Source organism: Podarcis melisellensis, assembly GCF_964234715.1.
Source record: "Podarcis melisellensis genome assembly, chromosome: 10".
Classification (NCBI taxonomy): domain Eukaryota; kingdom Metazoa; phylum Chordata; class Lepidosauria; order Squamata; family Lacertidae; genus Podarcis; species Podarcis melisellensis.
The window spans coordinates 67,299,353-67,311,810 of record NC_138542.1 but is presented as its reverse complement, the minus strand read 5'-3'; the positions used below and the strand labels follow the sequence as shown (position 1 = coordinate 67,311,810).

The 12,458-nt window shown below is 48.1% G+C and overlaps 1 protein-coding gene across 3 annotated transcripts in view; it reads right to left on the bottom strand.

The window, feature by feature from the left end:
- Positions 1 to 5,926: 5,926 nt before the first annotated feature.
- Positions 5,927 to 12,458, bottom strand: part of SFMBT2 (Scm like with four mbt domains 2) — a 72,159-nt gene continuing 65,627 nt past the window's right edge. For 2 of the 3 annotated variants that reach the window (XM_081926898.1, XM_081926897.1), the window contains 5 exons: positions 11,792 to 11,967; positions 9,895 to 10,067; positions 8,790 to 9,038; positions 7,992 to 8,120; positions 5,927 to 6,727 (listed from right to left, as the gene is read on the bottom strand). In XM_081926898.1, coding sequence (XP_081783024.1) covers positions 6,587 to 6,727; positions 7,992 to 8,120; positions 8,790 to 9,038; positions 9,895 to 10,067; positions 11,792 to 11,967 — 868 coding nt within the window. In that variant the 3' untranslated portion in view covers positions 5,927 to 6,586. The remainder of the gene's footprint in view (positions 6,728 to 7,991; positions 8,121 to 8,789; positions 9,039 to 9,894; positions 10,068 to 11,791; positions 11,968 to 12,458) is intronic. The other variant, XM_081926899.1, reaches the window with a different exon arrangement.

Below are 12,458 nucleotides of genomic sequence, written 5' to 3'. Positions count from 1 at the left end.
AGCAGCCACTTTGCCCGTCCTGAAGGGACGCAGGTATCGCTGTGGGTTAAACCACAGAGCCTAGGACTTGCAGATCAGAAGGTCGGTGGTTCGAATCCCTGCGACGGGGTGAGCTCCTGTTGCTCGGTCCCTGCTCCTGCCAACCTAGCAGTTTGAAAGCACGTCAAAGTGCAAGTAGATAAATAGGTACCGCTCTGGCGGGAAGGTAAACGGCATTTCCATGTACTGCTCTGGTTCACCAGAAGTGGCTTAGTCATGCTGGCCACATGACCCGGAAGCTGTACGACGGCTCCCTCGGCCAATAAAGCAAGATGAGTGCCGCAACCCCAGAGTCGGTCACAACTGGACCTAATGGTCAGGGGTCCCTTCACCTTTGCCCATCCTGTCTAAACGAGGTGCTTCCCAAAGTAGCCAGGTTTGAATTTAGGAGTTCTGAATTAGGTAGCCCTCAGCTCTGAGTGCTCACTGGAAGGACAGGTCGTGAAGCTGAGGCTCCAATACTTTGGCCACCTCATGAGAAGAGAAGACTCCCTGGAAAAGAACCCTGATGTTTGGAAAGATGGAGGGCACAGGGAGAAGGGGACAGAGGATGAGATGGCTGGACAGTGTTCTCGAAGCTACCAGCATGAGTTTGACCAAACTGCGGGAGGCAGTGGAAGACAGGAGTGCCTGGCGTGCTCTGGTCCAGGGGGTCACGAAGAGTTGGACACGACTAAACGACTAAACAACAACAACAAAATTTGCAAAGTGGAAATGTTGCTTTAAGGCAGGGGCGATCAGCCTTTTTGAGCCTGTGGGGCACCGGTTGCAAATTGGGGGAAACGATCATGGGCAGCAAACACACACCACAGCCTGTCCTATTATCTGCAACGGAATGGGTTTAATCTTACATCTAAGGCAATTGTTTGAGGGGTTCCTATTGTTTTGGGAGAGGAGAGGAGCCTCTCATCTCCAACGGTAGTTCAGGTTCAGATAACGACCAAGAATTAGCAGCTGAAGCAGCCAGAGAGATGTGCGCTGGCGACAAGGTTGCAAAACGCAAATATGACTTATCTAAAGTTTGGTTTCATTAGTGCTGGTCCAGAAGATTAGCTGAAGCCACAAAGTGTCCTTTGTTCAGAGGCCCCGTCTGATGCTAGTATGAAACTGCTGATGCAACAATGAAACCATGACAAACACGAGATTTTCCCAGCGCTAACGTGACAAAATGAAACAACGGAAGAAGCACCGTGTTGCATCTGCAGCAGCGCAACAGGACGCCTTCATTTGCCCCAGCTGCAGCAAAACATGTCTCTCCCCTACCAGTCTCTACGGCCACAGCAGGCGCTGTAAAATCTCCAATGGTTTGACTTGACATCCCTGAATGCGCACTCCTCCCTTGTCTCCCCAGGCAGATGGATGCCAATAGCAAGAAGCCGCTTGTGAAAAGTAGCTGCAAGAAATCCTGCTGTAACACACACCACAGCTGATTTGGCCATATGTTGCAGGCATGGTGAAAGAAGTCTAGGGAGGACATACAAAGGGTGAGATGTGTGTCATTCTTCTTTTGAACAATACCAGTCCCCAAATGTCAGAAAATGTGGATGATCAGTTAATCAAAACGTTGAAAACCAATGATGCAAATTTGCTCAGCCCTTACGATTTGTGTAAAGGTAAAGGGACCTCTGACCATTAGGTCCAGTCGTGGCCGACTCTGGGGTTGCGGTGCTCATCTCACTTTATTGGCCGAGGGAGCCGGCATACAGCTTCCGGGTCATGTGGCCAGCAGGACTAAGCCGCTTCTGGCGAGCCAGAGCAGCGCACGGAAACGCCGTTGGCTGGCCCATGTGCCATGTGCAGAGGTTGGCCGGCCCATGTGCCATGAATGCTTGAGTTGAGATTGCAGGGGGTTGGACTAGATGACCCTTGGGGTCCCAATTCTATGATTCTATGGGCCACCACTTGGTAAGACTTTTGGGGATTCTTTAGTAATTAGAATTGGTTGACATGTATTTTATTCTTACATTGGTACCTTGGGTTACGAACTTAATTCGTTCCGGAGGTCCGTTCTTAACCTGAAGCACCACTTTAGCTAATGGGGCCTCCTGCTGCCACCACAATTTCTGTTCTCATACTGGGGCAAAGTTCGCAACTACTTCCCAGTTAGCAGAGTCTGTAACACGAGGTACCACTGTAGTATTATTATTATTATTATTATTATTATTATTATTATTATTATTACAGTGGTACCTCGGGTTAAGAACTTAATTCATTCTGGAAGTCTGTTCTTAAGCTGAAACTGTTCTTAATCTGAGGCACCACTTTAGCCGCCGCACGATTTCTCTTCCCATCCTGAAGCAAAGTTCTTAACCCGAGGTACTATTTCTGGGTTAGCAGAGTCTGAAGTGTCTGTAACCTGAAGCGTCTGTAACCTGAGGTACCACTGTATCATCATCATCAGTAGTAGTAGTATTTTATTCAATTTCTTACCTACCCAGAAACAAGATCAGGTAAATTCAGAGCTCCAAAATGCAGAAATAAATTTGGCCGAGGAGAATCGGACCCCTGCATGAAGGAATTTGGAGGCAGACGCGGGAGGGCCCCTCAGCAGAAAAACTGATGTGAAAAGTGTTTCCCAGATGAAGAGCAGTTTTGTAAACCTCTCAGCTCCAAGGGGTTTCATCACGGAATAATCCAATAACAGCCTGTTATGTTTCATTAGCATCAGCATATGACTGTAAAGAATCCCATACAATTAAATTTGCAAGAGCAGGCAATTAATGCTCTTGGAACTACTATTTAGCTATAATTTCTATTGCCTTTCTAATTCAGAAGACTCAAAACATGGGAGAGGGAGATGGCATTTAACTAGACTCAGGGGGCCGATAGGAGAGGGGAAATTCTCAAGTTCTTCTAGAGTTGCTCCTCTAGAAGCCCATTTAACATATGGCGCCGGGTGGCGCTGTGGGTTAAACCACAGAGCCTAGGACTTGCCGATCAGAAGGTCGGCGGTTCGAATCCCCGCGGCGGGGTGAGTTCCCGTTGCTCGGTCCCGGCTCCTGCCAACCTAGCAGTTCTAAAGCACACAGTGCAAGTAGATAAATAGGTACCACTCCAGCGGGAAGATAAATGGCGTTTCCGTGCGCTGCTCTGGTTCGCCAGAAGCAGCTTAGTCATGCTGGCCACATGACTCAGAAGCTGTATGCCGGCTCCCTCGGCCAGTAAAGCAAGATGAGTGCCACAACCTGAGTCGGCCACGACTGGACCTAACGGTCAGGGGTCTCTTTACCTTTACCTATAGCTACCCGACACAGCCCCGGGAAGGAAGGAAAGCGAGAAAATTGAATGAATGAACCACCTAGCAGAGGATACCCAACACCCTAGGCAAGCGTTCCCAAAAACTCTTACCAAATGGTGGCATACAGGGGGCCCATAAAATCATACGAGTTGTAAGGGACCCAAGAGTCATCTAGTCTAACCCCCTGCAATGTAGGAATCTCAGCAAAAGCACCCATGACAGATGGCCGTCCAATCTCTCTTCTAAAGTTCTCTCCAACATGCCTCTTAATGCATGTTGATGGACAAAGGTAAGTGGCGAGATTTGTCCTTCTTGCAAGTTTAATTTAAGCATCTTTTCCATCGCTGGGTTAGATGAGGGCTCTTCTTCCATTCTCGTCCAGCTTTTGACTAAAACCTATCCAGATGTCACCAAGAAGCAGGACATGAAAACGACAGCCCTGCCCGTCCCTCTGTTGCTAGTATTTGAGAAAACCTTGGGGTTCCATTGAGCTATAATGGTCAGCAGCATCTCTCAGTGGGCCGTCCGCCAGAGAACTTCCGTACGGATATTCAGTAGAGTCGTAACTTGGTTGTTGAACTTAAATCCGTTCTGGGAGTCCGTCCACGACTCCCGGAACCGTTCGAAAACCAAGGTGCAGCTTCTGATTGGCTGCAGGAGTTTCCTGAACTTGATCGGAAACTGCATTGGATGTTTGGCTTCCAAAGAATGTTCACAAACCAAAAGACTCACTTCCGGGTTTGAGGAGTTTGGGAGCCAAAACGTACGAGGACCAAGGGCATTTGAGAACCAAGGCACCACTGTACCCATGATCTGCAGTGGATGATGGGTCAAATTGTGTTCAAGCAGGAGGGAAAATGAGACATAAACAGACAGGCATCCTTTTGAATGACTTTATTAACAACAATCTGGTTTACAACGCTTCGAGTAAAAAGTTTTCTTTTGCTCCGTTTTTGAATAAAAATTAAAATAGAACTCTGAATATAGATTTCCCCCATTATTTACATGAAATCATATATATATATTTATATATATTTATTTATTTATATACAGAATACAATCTTGTACAGCAGAATTAACAACGTGCCTCGTTCTTTTGTGGACAGGAAGCATAAGGAGACAGGATTCTTCCCATCTCGCTCTCACCGTCTCTTGGGATTTTCGCCTTCCAAAACACTCTCAACTCGGGCTGTTACGCATGCCATACATTTAAAGCACATCCCCCCACCCATCGAAAAAAAATATATGCTGGGAACTGTAGTTTGCCCTCCACAGAGCTGCAACTCCCAGCACCCTTAACCACAGTTCCAAGGCTGCTTTGGGGGAAGTCATGTGCTTTATAAATGCATGGTGCATAATGCAGCCTTGAAACTTCGATGCTGGTGTTGAACATTCGCATCTGATGATGGGAGACTTCCAACCTCCTGCTAGTAACAAGAAAAATAACAGGGCACGGACAGAAAAGTTTAATAATGCAAAGGAATCCAATTCTTGTGTTTTCATAGAGCGCTGGGAGGGACCCTACGGGGTCATCTAAACCAACCCCCTGTAATGAAGGAATCACAGCTAAAGAATCCCTGACTGATGGCCATCCAACCTCTGCTTTAAAATCTCCTCTGATGAAGGAGAGTCTACAGTCCGAGCCGGGAACAAGGGCTAAAAGCACACCGGCCCTTTAAAAAGCCTGGGATCCTTCTAATGAGCTGCCTGAGAGTGAGGAAGGACTAGATTCAATGCGCCCAACTCTCCCATCCCTTCCAAAAGAGCTGCATGTTGGGATGTTGGCTTTTAAGAAAAAGTGATGCTCCTGTAGCCCACACAGCTACACATGTGCTCTGTTGGAGTAGAGCAAGCAGCCTGGCTGGGGCTGGAGGCAGGGCTGGAGAAAGGGGGGTGCGGTCCGTCCCGGGTGTCACCACTGGGGGAGGGTGACAAAATGCGGGCGGCACTCACCGTGTGGCCTGCATCATGCCTGAGCCACACGTCTCCCCTGGGAGTGAAGCAGTGGCTTGGGCGCCAGAAAGCTCCGCGTTGCCCAAACGGTTTGCCTGCTGCCTCCCCACCAGCTGTAGGGTGGCTGAGTGGGAGGAGGCAGGCAGACTCTGGAGGCCCCGGGGTGTATCCTGCCCCTATGGGCAGCTCGCCCCATGTGCCTGAGCAGCTTCCTCAGCCGCTGGCTGTAGGAGTCGGGGAAGCGGGTGTCCCTCAATGCTCTGCGGTGCAAAACGGTTTATACAATTTGGACCCTTGATCTTGCACAGTGGTTGGAAACTAGGGGTGGCCGAGCCTGTCCATTTCGGCTTCTCTTAATTTCTCATTTCCCCAATCTCAAATTCGGCTCTCGCGCTTTTAACACACCAGCTGGTGATTTGAGTCCTTCTGAAAAATCCGTCCTGCCGACTTCTTCCCTATGCAGTTTAGCACACATTTTTTTGCAATGCAGCTTCCCCCACCGTGAATCAGTGAGCTTTCCTTCTCATTTATGCACACTTCAACTCAGCGCATGCATTTCTGTACACAATTACTCGGCCAGGGAAATTGCACCGCAAGGATCAGACCCCAATGACAGCCGCCCTGCCTTCAAGACCCCTCTTTCCCCTGTCAAACGAAGTCATTCCCAAACGGTGCTCTTGTGTGTGCTTTAGAACAGCAAATCAACACGTGAAATAACCCCAGTGCTTACAGAGAGGGAAAAGCAAGCTCGATTTGAGATAGCGAGTGTCATCCTCGTCATCTCAATTTTTTTTTGCCAGAGGTTCTCTACTGCAAAGTCCAGCCCTTGCGAGCCTACGCACATTCCTTTTCTATGCCGCAAATGTTCTGGGTGGGTATTTTTCTTCTTTTAGCTGTGCTATAGTGCAAAAGTGCCCAACACTGCGGAAAGCATGGCAGAACAACTCATGAAGCAGAATGGTACGTGTATGGTTTGGTATAAATCCATCGCTAATGCAATCTGAATGAATCAGGGACAAGTTGCAGAACGCATCTGCAAAAAAAAAACCCCAAAAATGAACAAGCAAAAAAACCATCCATCTGGAGGGATCCCCTGCCTATCACTCCGTATCTTACCCCTTTACCTGACTCTCTTTGAGGCTCATAATCTCTCAGGAGGAGCCTGGAGCCTTGCAGCCCTTACTCAGCCCCAGCTGCAGGCCAGCCTACTCGTGAGCAAGCAGCCGGGCTGCCACCTTCATCCCCGCAATATATATTTTATCAGCACTTCCAAATACAAAAAAGTTCAGGGTCAGGAGAGCCAGGCGCAACCTTGGAACGAAAGTCACGGAGACGGGAAAGTGGCAATTGGCGTGGTCAGTTGGCGTACTGGGCATAGAAAGCCAGTTTGACCCGCTCGATCTGGTGGCACAGCTTGATGGCAGGACCGAGTTTGAGGTCCATGCACTCCTGGACTGTTGGCAGGGTCAGCAAGAGGAGAGCTTGGCCGTCAATGTCCTGCAGAAAGGAGAAGAAACATTCGTGATTTTTAATTTTTTAAAAAATGTATGCTGCAGTTTCAAAAAATTGTGGCACAGGAGCATGCCAGTCAGTAATCACAATGCTCAAAGTTGGAGTTAAGTATTTATTAGATATGCAGATGACACAACCTTGATGGCAGAAAGTGAGGAGGAATTAAAGAACCTCTTAATGAGGGTGAAAGAGGAGAGCGCAAAATATGGTCTAAAGCTCAACATCAAAAAAAACGAAGATCATGGCCACTGGTCCCATCACCTCCTGGCAAATAGAAGGGGAAGAAATGGAGGCAGTGAGAGATTTTACTATCTTGGGCTCCATGATCACTGCAGATGGTGACAGCAGTCACGAAATTAAAAAATGCCTGCTTCTTGGGAGAAAAGCAATGACAAACCTAGACAGCATCTTAAAAAACAGGGACATCACCTTGCCAACAAAGGTCCGTATAGTTAAAGCTATGGTTTTCCCAGGAGTGATGTATGGAAGTGAGAGCTGGACCATAAAGAAGGCGGATCACCAAATAATAGGTGCTTTTGAATTCTGGTGCTGGAGGAGACTCTTGAGAGTCCCACGGACTGCAAGAAGATCAAACCTATCCATTCTCAAGGAAATCAGCCCTGAGTGCTCACTGGAAGGACAGATCCTGAAGCTGAGGCTCCAATACTTTGGCCACCTCATGAGAAGAGAAGACTCCCTGGAAAAGACCCTGATGTTGGGAAAGATGGAGGGCACAAGGAGAAGGGGACGACGGAGGACGAGATGGCTGGACAGTGTTCTCGAAGCTACAAACATGAGTTTGACCAAACTGCGGGAGGCAGGAGAAGACAGGAGTGCCTGGCGTGCTCTGGTCCATGGGGTCACGAAGAGTTGGACACAACTAAACAACAAAATTTGTTAGCAAAAACGCATAGCAGCTCACTCCCAGCGGTGTTACTCCGTGAAAATCGAGTTTCCGACACTGAAAGTCCCCTCCTCTCTCCAGGGCTTTCCCCAGGCGATTGGAGACTATGCCTGTGTACAGCCAACCTTTCCTTCTCCCTTTTCAGACCTCTTCTGGTTCTGGGAGCTGCCAGGGAGAGGGAGGAGAGCTTGTTGCAGCAGCAGGAGGCATCACAAGCAAAATGAGCGCAGGAGGGGAAACCTTGGGATGGGGGTGGGAATTATGTTCAGTGGAAATTACAAGATGAATCTGGATTTGACTCTCAGCCCTGACACAGAAGAAGCGGGAGAATGAAGAACGGCCCACCTGCTCCTGAAATATTTTGGCAAGAGGGGCACAGTCGGTCAGCTTGATGAACTTCACCACGTCCGTGACAGTCCATTCCAACGGGTTGCTCTCCAGCACAAGCTTCTGTTCCGGCTCTGGCTTCATCACCTAAGAGGGCAAATAAATATATAAAAATAGAATTGCAGAAATGGATGAGATCCTGTGGCTTATCTAACCCAGTCTCCTGCCAGCTACTTTGGGTGGCTTCCAACAAAACACTAAAATACAATAACCTATTAAACAGTAAAAGCTTCCCTAAACAGGGCTGCCTTCAGATATCTTCAAAAAGTTATTTTTCTCTTTGACATCTGGTGGGAGGGAGTTCCACAGGGCGGGTGCCACTACTGAGAAGGCCCTCTGCCTGGTTTCATGTAACTTGGCTATTCGCAGTGAGGGAACTGCCAGAAGGCCGTTGGCGTTGGACCTCAGTGTCCAGGCAGAACGATGGAGGTGGAGACGCTCCTTCAGGTATACTGGACGGAGGCCGTTTAGGGCTTTAAAGGTCAGCACCAACACTTTGAATTGTGCTTGGAAACGTACTGGGAGCCAGTGTAGGTCTTTCAAGACCAGTGTTATGTGGTCTCGGCGGCCGCTCCCAGTCACCAGTCTAGCTGCCGCATTCTGGATTAGTTTCCAGGTCACCTTCAAAGGTAGCCCCATGTAGAGCGCATTGCAGGAGTCCAAGCGGGAGTCTTGCTGTAGTTATTAAACCGCTCCAGTAGCAACCGGAGCACGCCAGAAGCATTGGTGACACGAGAAAGCGGTCCAAAACCTCACCTGTCTGAACCGAGCCCTTTTCTGCCCTTTGGCGCACAAGACAGCCAAGGTTTTCCGGGCTCGCCTGCTCCTCCCGCTGCGAGAGACTCGGTCCAGGTCAGCCCTGCTGCGCAGCCTCATTGTGCTCGCAGGTTTGGCTGCAGGCAGCTCAGCCGAGGAGATGTCTGTCTGGTCATCTTGTAGCTCTGGGCTGGTCTCTTCACTCCATGTCTCGTCGTCTAGGGCCTCGGGTTCCTCCTCGTCGCTTTCCTGCAGAGAGTTGGGTTTCCACAGGGGTCAAAGACATGAACGGCAATGAAACTGAGGTAATATGAACTGGGTGGATGGTGCTGTTTAAGCAGCCCTGAATTTGTAAGTTATCAGGACTGTATGTTTTTGTGGGGGAAAGAGGAAGCTGAGTGAAGGTTCTTCCCCAAATAATACTTACTTCATAACAAATTTTATAATTGTCTTCATTCTTGGAATCTAATTAAAAGCCATTTGGACATGTAAGTGGTTTATAAACTAGATAATAAGTCACAAAGTGTGATAATTGCTTTGGTTTCTTATTTCCCCAACTTAAAGTCCAGTTTGCCCATTTCCACTTATTCACGATAAAATTATGCACAAAAACAATCACATGCATTTTTGGTGCTGATTTCTCCAAATATGCACATTTTTGTGTGTGCAATCATGGCCGATATATGCTTATGATATATGATATATTTCTTAAAGCTACCTGTTGCCTCCGTCAAATTTAATGTGGCTCTGTAGGCTGATTTAACTAATAAACACATTCTCGTGCACACTTTATGCTTGGAGAAGTGCATTGCCATTTTTCAAGGTGTGTGAATCTTGCAGGGTAGTTTTGTTCCTGCCTGCTTACTGCTTTAGGAACTGCAAATCTGGCTGGCTTGCAAAAGCTATCTTATTGGGGAAAGGCCCTAGCACTTTCCATGATATGCTAGCTTTCTACCAGCAGGGAGAAATAGTTTAAAAGACAAAAGAATGAGAAATCATTCCTGAAATTGCACCTTCCCCTCTACCTCCTCAAGGCTCTATCAACTCACGTTCCACTGACAATTTGCTTTTGAAAGAAATAAGATTTTTTAATCCAAAAATTCACCTCCGCGGATTCCGCTAGGTCTGTTATAGATGGCGGACTCTTCTTTTGCGCTGGAATGGGCTTCTGAATCTTCCTGCGCCTGGCTGGCTTGCCATGTCTGCTCTCCGGGCTGCGGCTGTTGTTTTCTCCAGCTGCAGCCTTGATGACTTTCCTCCTCTTTCCACAATAATAAGCTGGAGTGGAAGACGAACATCAAAAATACACCTGGTTAGTCGCCGAACTAACCAAAGCCTATGGAGCTAATCTGGGTAACAATGGCAGGGGGATAACACTATACTCTCATGATTTCGGGACATTCCTTAGCAGCTGACTGAGAATAAGTGGCTGATCGGTGCTAAACAGCTCTTTAGTGCTAGGGATGTGCAAAAGGCTCAACCGTTCATTCCACTACAGTGGACGCTCGGGTTGTGAACGTGATCCATGCGGGAAGCACGTCCGCAACCTGCAGCGCTGTGTCTGCGCATGCGCAGGTTGCAATTCAGAGCTTCTGCGCATGCGCAAAGTGTGATTTAAGTGCTTCTTTGTATGCACAAGCGCCGAAACCTGGAAGTAACCCGTTCTGGTACTTCTGGGTTTGGCACGGTGTGCAACCCGAAGCGTCTGTAACCCGAGGTATGACTGTATTTAGTCATCCTAACCTGTGTTCATTGTCACCTGTGGCCCTCCAGATGTTGTTTGTGATGGGAATCTGTCAGAGGATATATTATTTAATCATCTACAGAGGATGCAAATTACAGTGGTGCCTCGCAAGACGAAATTAATCCGTTCCGTGAGGCTCTTCGTATAGCGGTTTTTTCGTCTTGCGAAGCAAGCCCATTGACAGCTTAGCGGATTAGCGCTACAGCTGTCAAGCGGCTTCCAGCGATCAGCTGTTAAGCGGCTTATCAGCGGAACAGCTGATAAGCGGCTTAGCGGCTTAAGAAAAGGGCGAAAAAAGCGAAAAAAACCCGCGGGGGGGATGCAAGATTTTTTTCGTCTTGCGAAGCAACCCCATAGGGGAATTCGTTTTACGAAGCGCCTCCAAAACGGAAAACCCTTTCGTCTAGCGGGTTTTTCGTCTTGCGAAGCGTTCGTCTTGCGGGGCACCACTGTAATTAATAAAGGGTGGGGCGGGGTGGCTGGTGCCGGTTATAAAACCACAGGGCTTGCACATTCCAGAGTTTAAATCCCATCCTTGAGGCAGATTAAATGAGCATAAGAATAGGTTATTAAACCTTCGTTCATTATGTTTCAGCTGCCTGAGGTGGCGGGCCTCCTTCCTAACCCTCATGCAATGAAACAGACCACACTCCGAAGTAAGTTTAAAAAGGCTGTACTTACTTAATCCGAGGTCACGGCCATGCATTAGCCTTTGTGCAACAATAAGAAATGCAGGCAAATGTTCTTGGGTAGTGAAATATAGCAAAGGCAGCCTCAGACACACGCCTGAGGCAGAGAGCTAAGGTGAGGCATTTCTGCCTCTGCTGCTTGCAGAGTAAATAGGGAGAGAGAATGAGAGAGGCAGAGAGAGAGAAGGAACAGGAAACAAGCCTTCCTCCCTCTCAGGAGAAGAGGGGATGTGACATCACCGAACCTACTCTAGCAAATTAGAACTCTGTGGACCTTAACCCCTTCATATACTAACTAGCATGGCTAGGGTTTACTGCAGATGTCCACAGATGAACCTCAGCTCTCTCCTGTCCCAGGCAACATGGCCAACAATCAGGGATGTTTGGAGGGTTACATCTGAAGGGTCACAGGTTCCTCACACCTGCTTAGCTTCATCCCGCTCTTTGGCTTTTAGGGAAAGGGGTCATCTTTCCTCTTTCTGAGCACGAAACGTTCCATCTGTCCCCAAAGATAACTGGGCAAGTTGGCAGGGAACTTCCACGAGCCAATGCAGTTCCATCATACTCACTATATTTCGTTTTGGTGTGAACGGAGCAGTTTTCCGGGCAGGCTTCAGTAACTGGGATGGGGCTGAATAAATTTGGGCAGCATTCCAGCTTAGCGCAAACTCTCCGGCAGAAATCCAGGACTTGATCAGATGTGCGGACAATCTTGACTGTGGCCCTGTAGGTTTTGCCTCTGTACCTGTGCAGGTGGGTAGTCGCAACACGGCAAACGTTAGACAGGTCACGGGCCCAGGTAGCTCAGCATCTGCCTACACTGGCTGGCAGCGACTCTCCAGGGTTCAATATTTGAAATCAAACTTTGTGGGCAAGGGTACAGCATTTTGCAAGCAGCAACGGATCAGCTGGCTGCTGGTGGATGCAAAGCCCAGTTGCTGCAAACCCCCTTATGGTCCAGCCATATCTATCTATCTATCTATCTATCTATCTATCTATCTATCTATCTATCTATCTGGAGCATTTATACCTCCCTCTTCAGCCAAAAAGACTCCCAGAGCAGCTTAAATACAGTCAAAACAAGACAGTCCCTACATACAGGCTCACAATCTTAAAAATTAAAATGAAAAAATGCAAGGCACGAGGGGAAAATGACAGAGGGGGGGAGAGGAAAATCGAAATCTGACATCACACGTGACATCAGCTGAATATTGTTTAACCCCATAGGTGTCCATT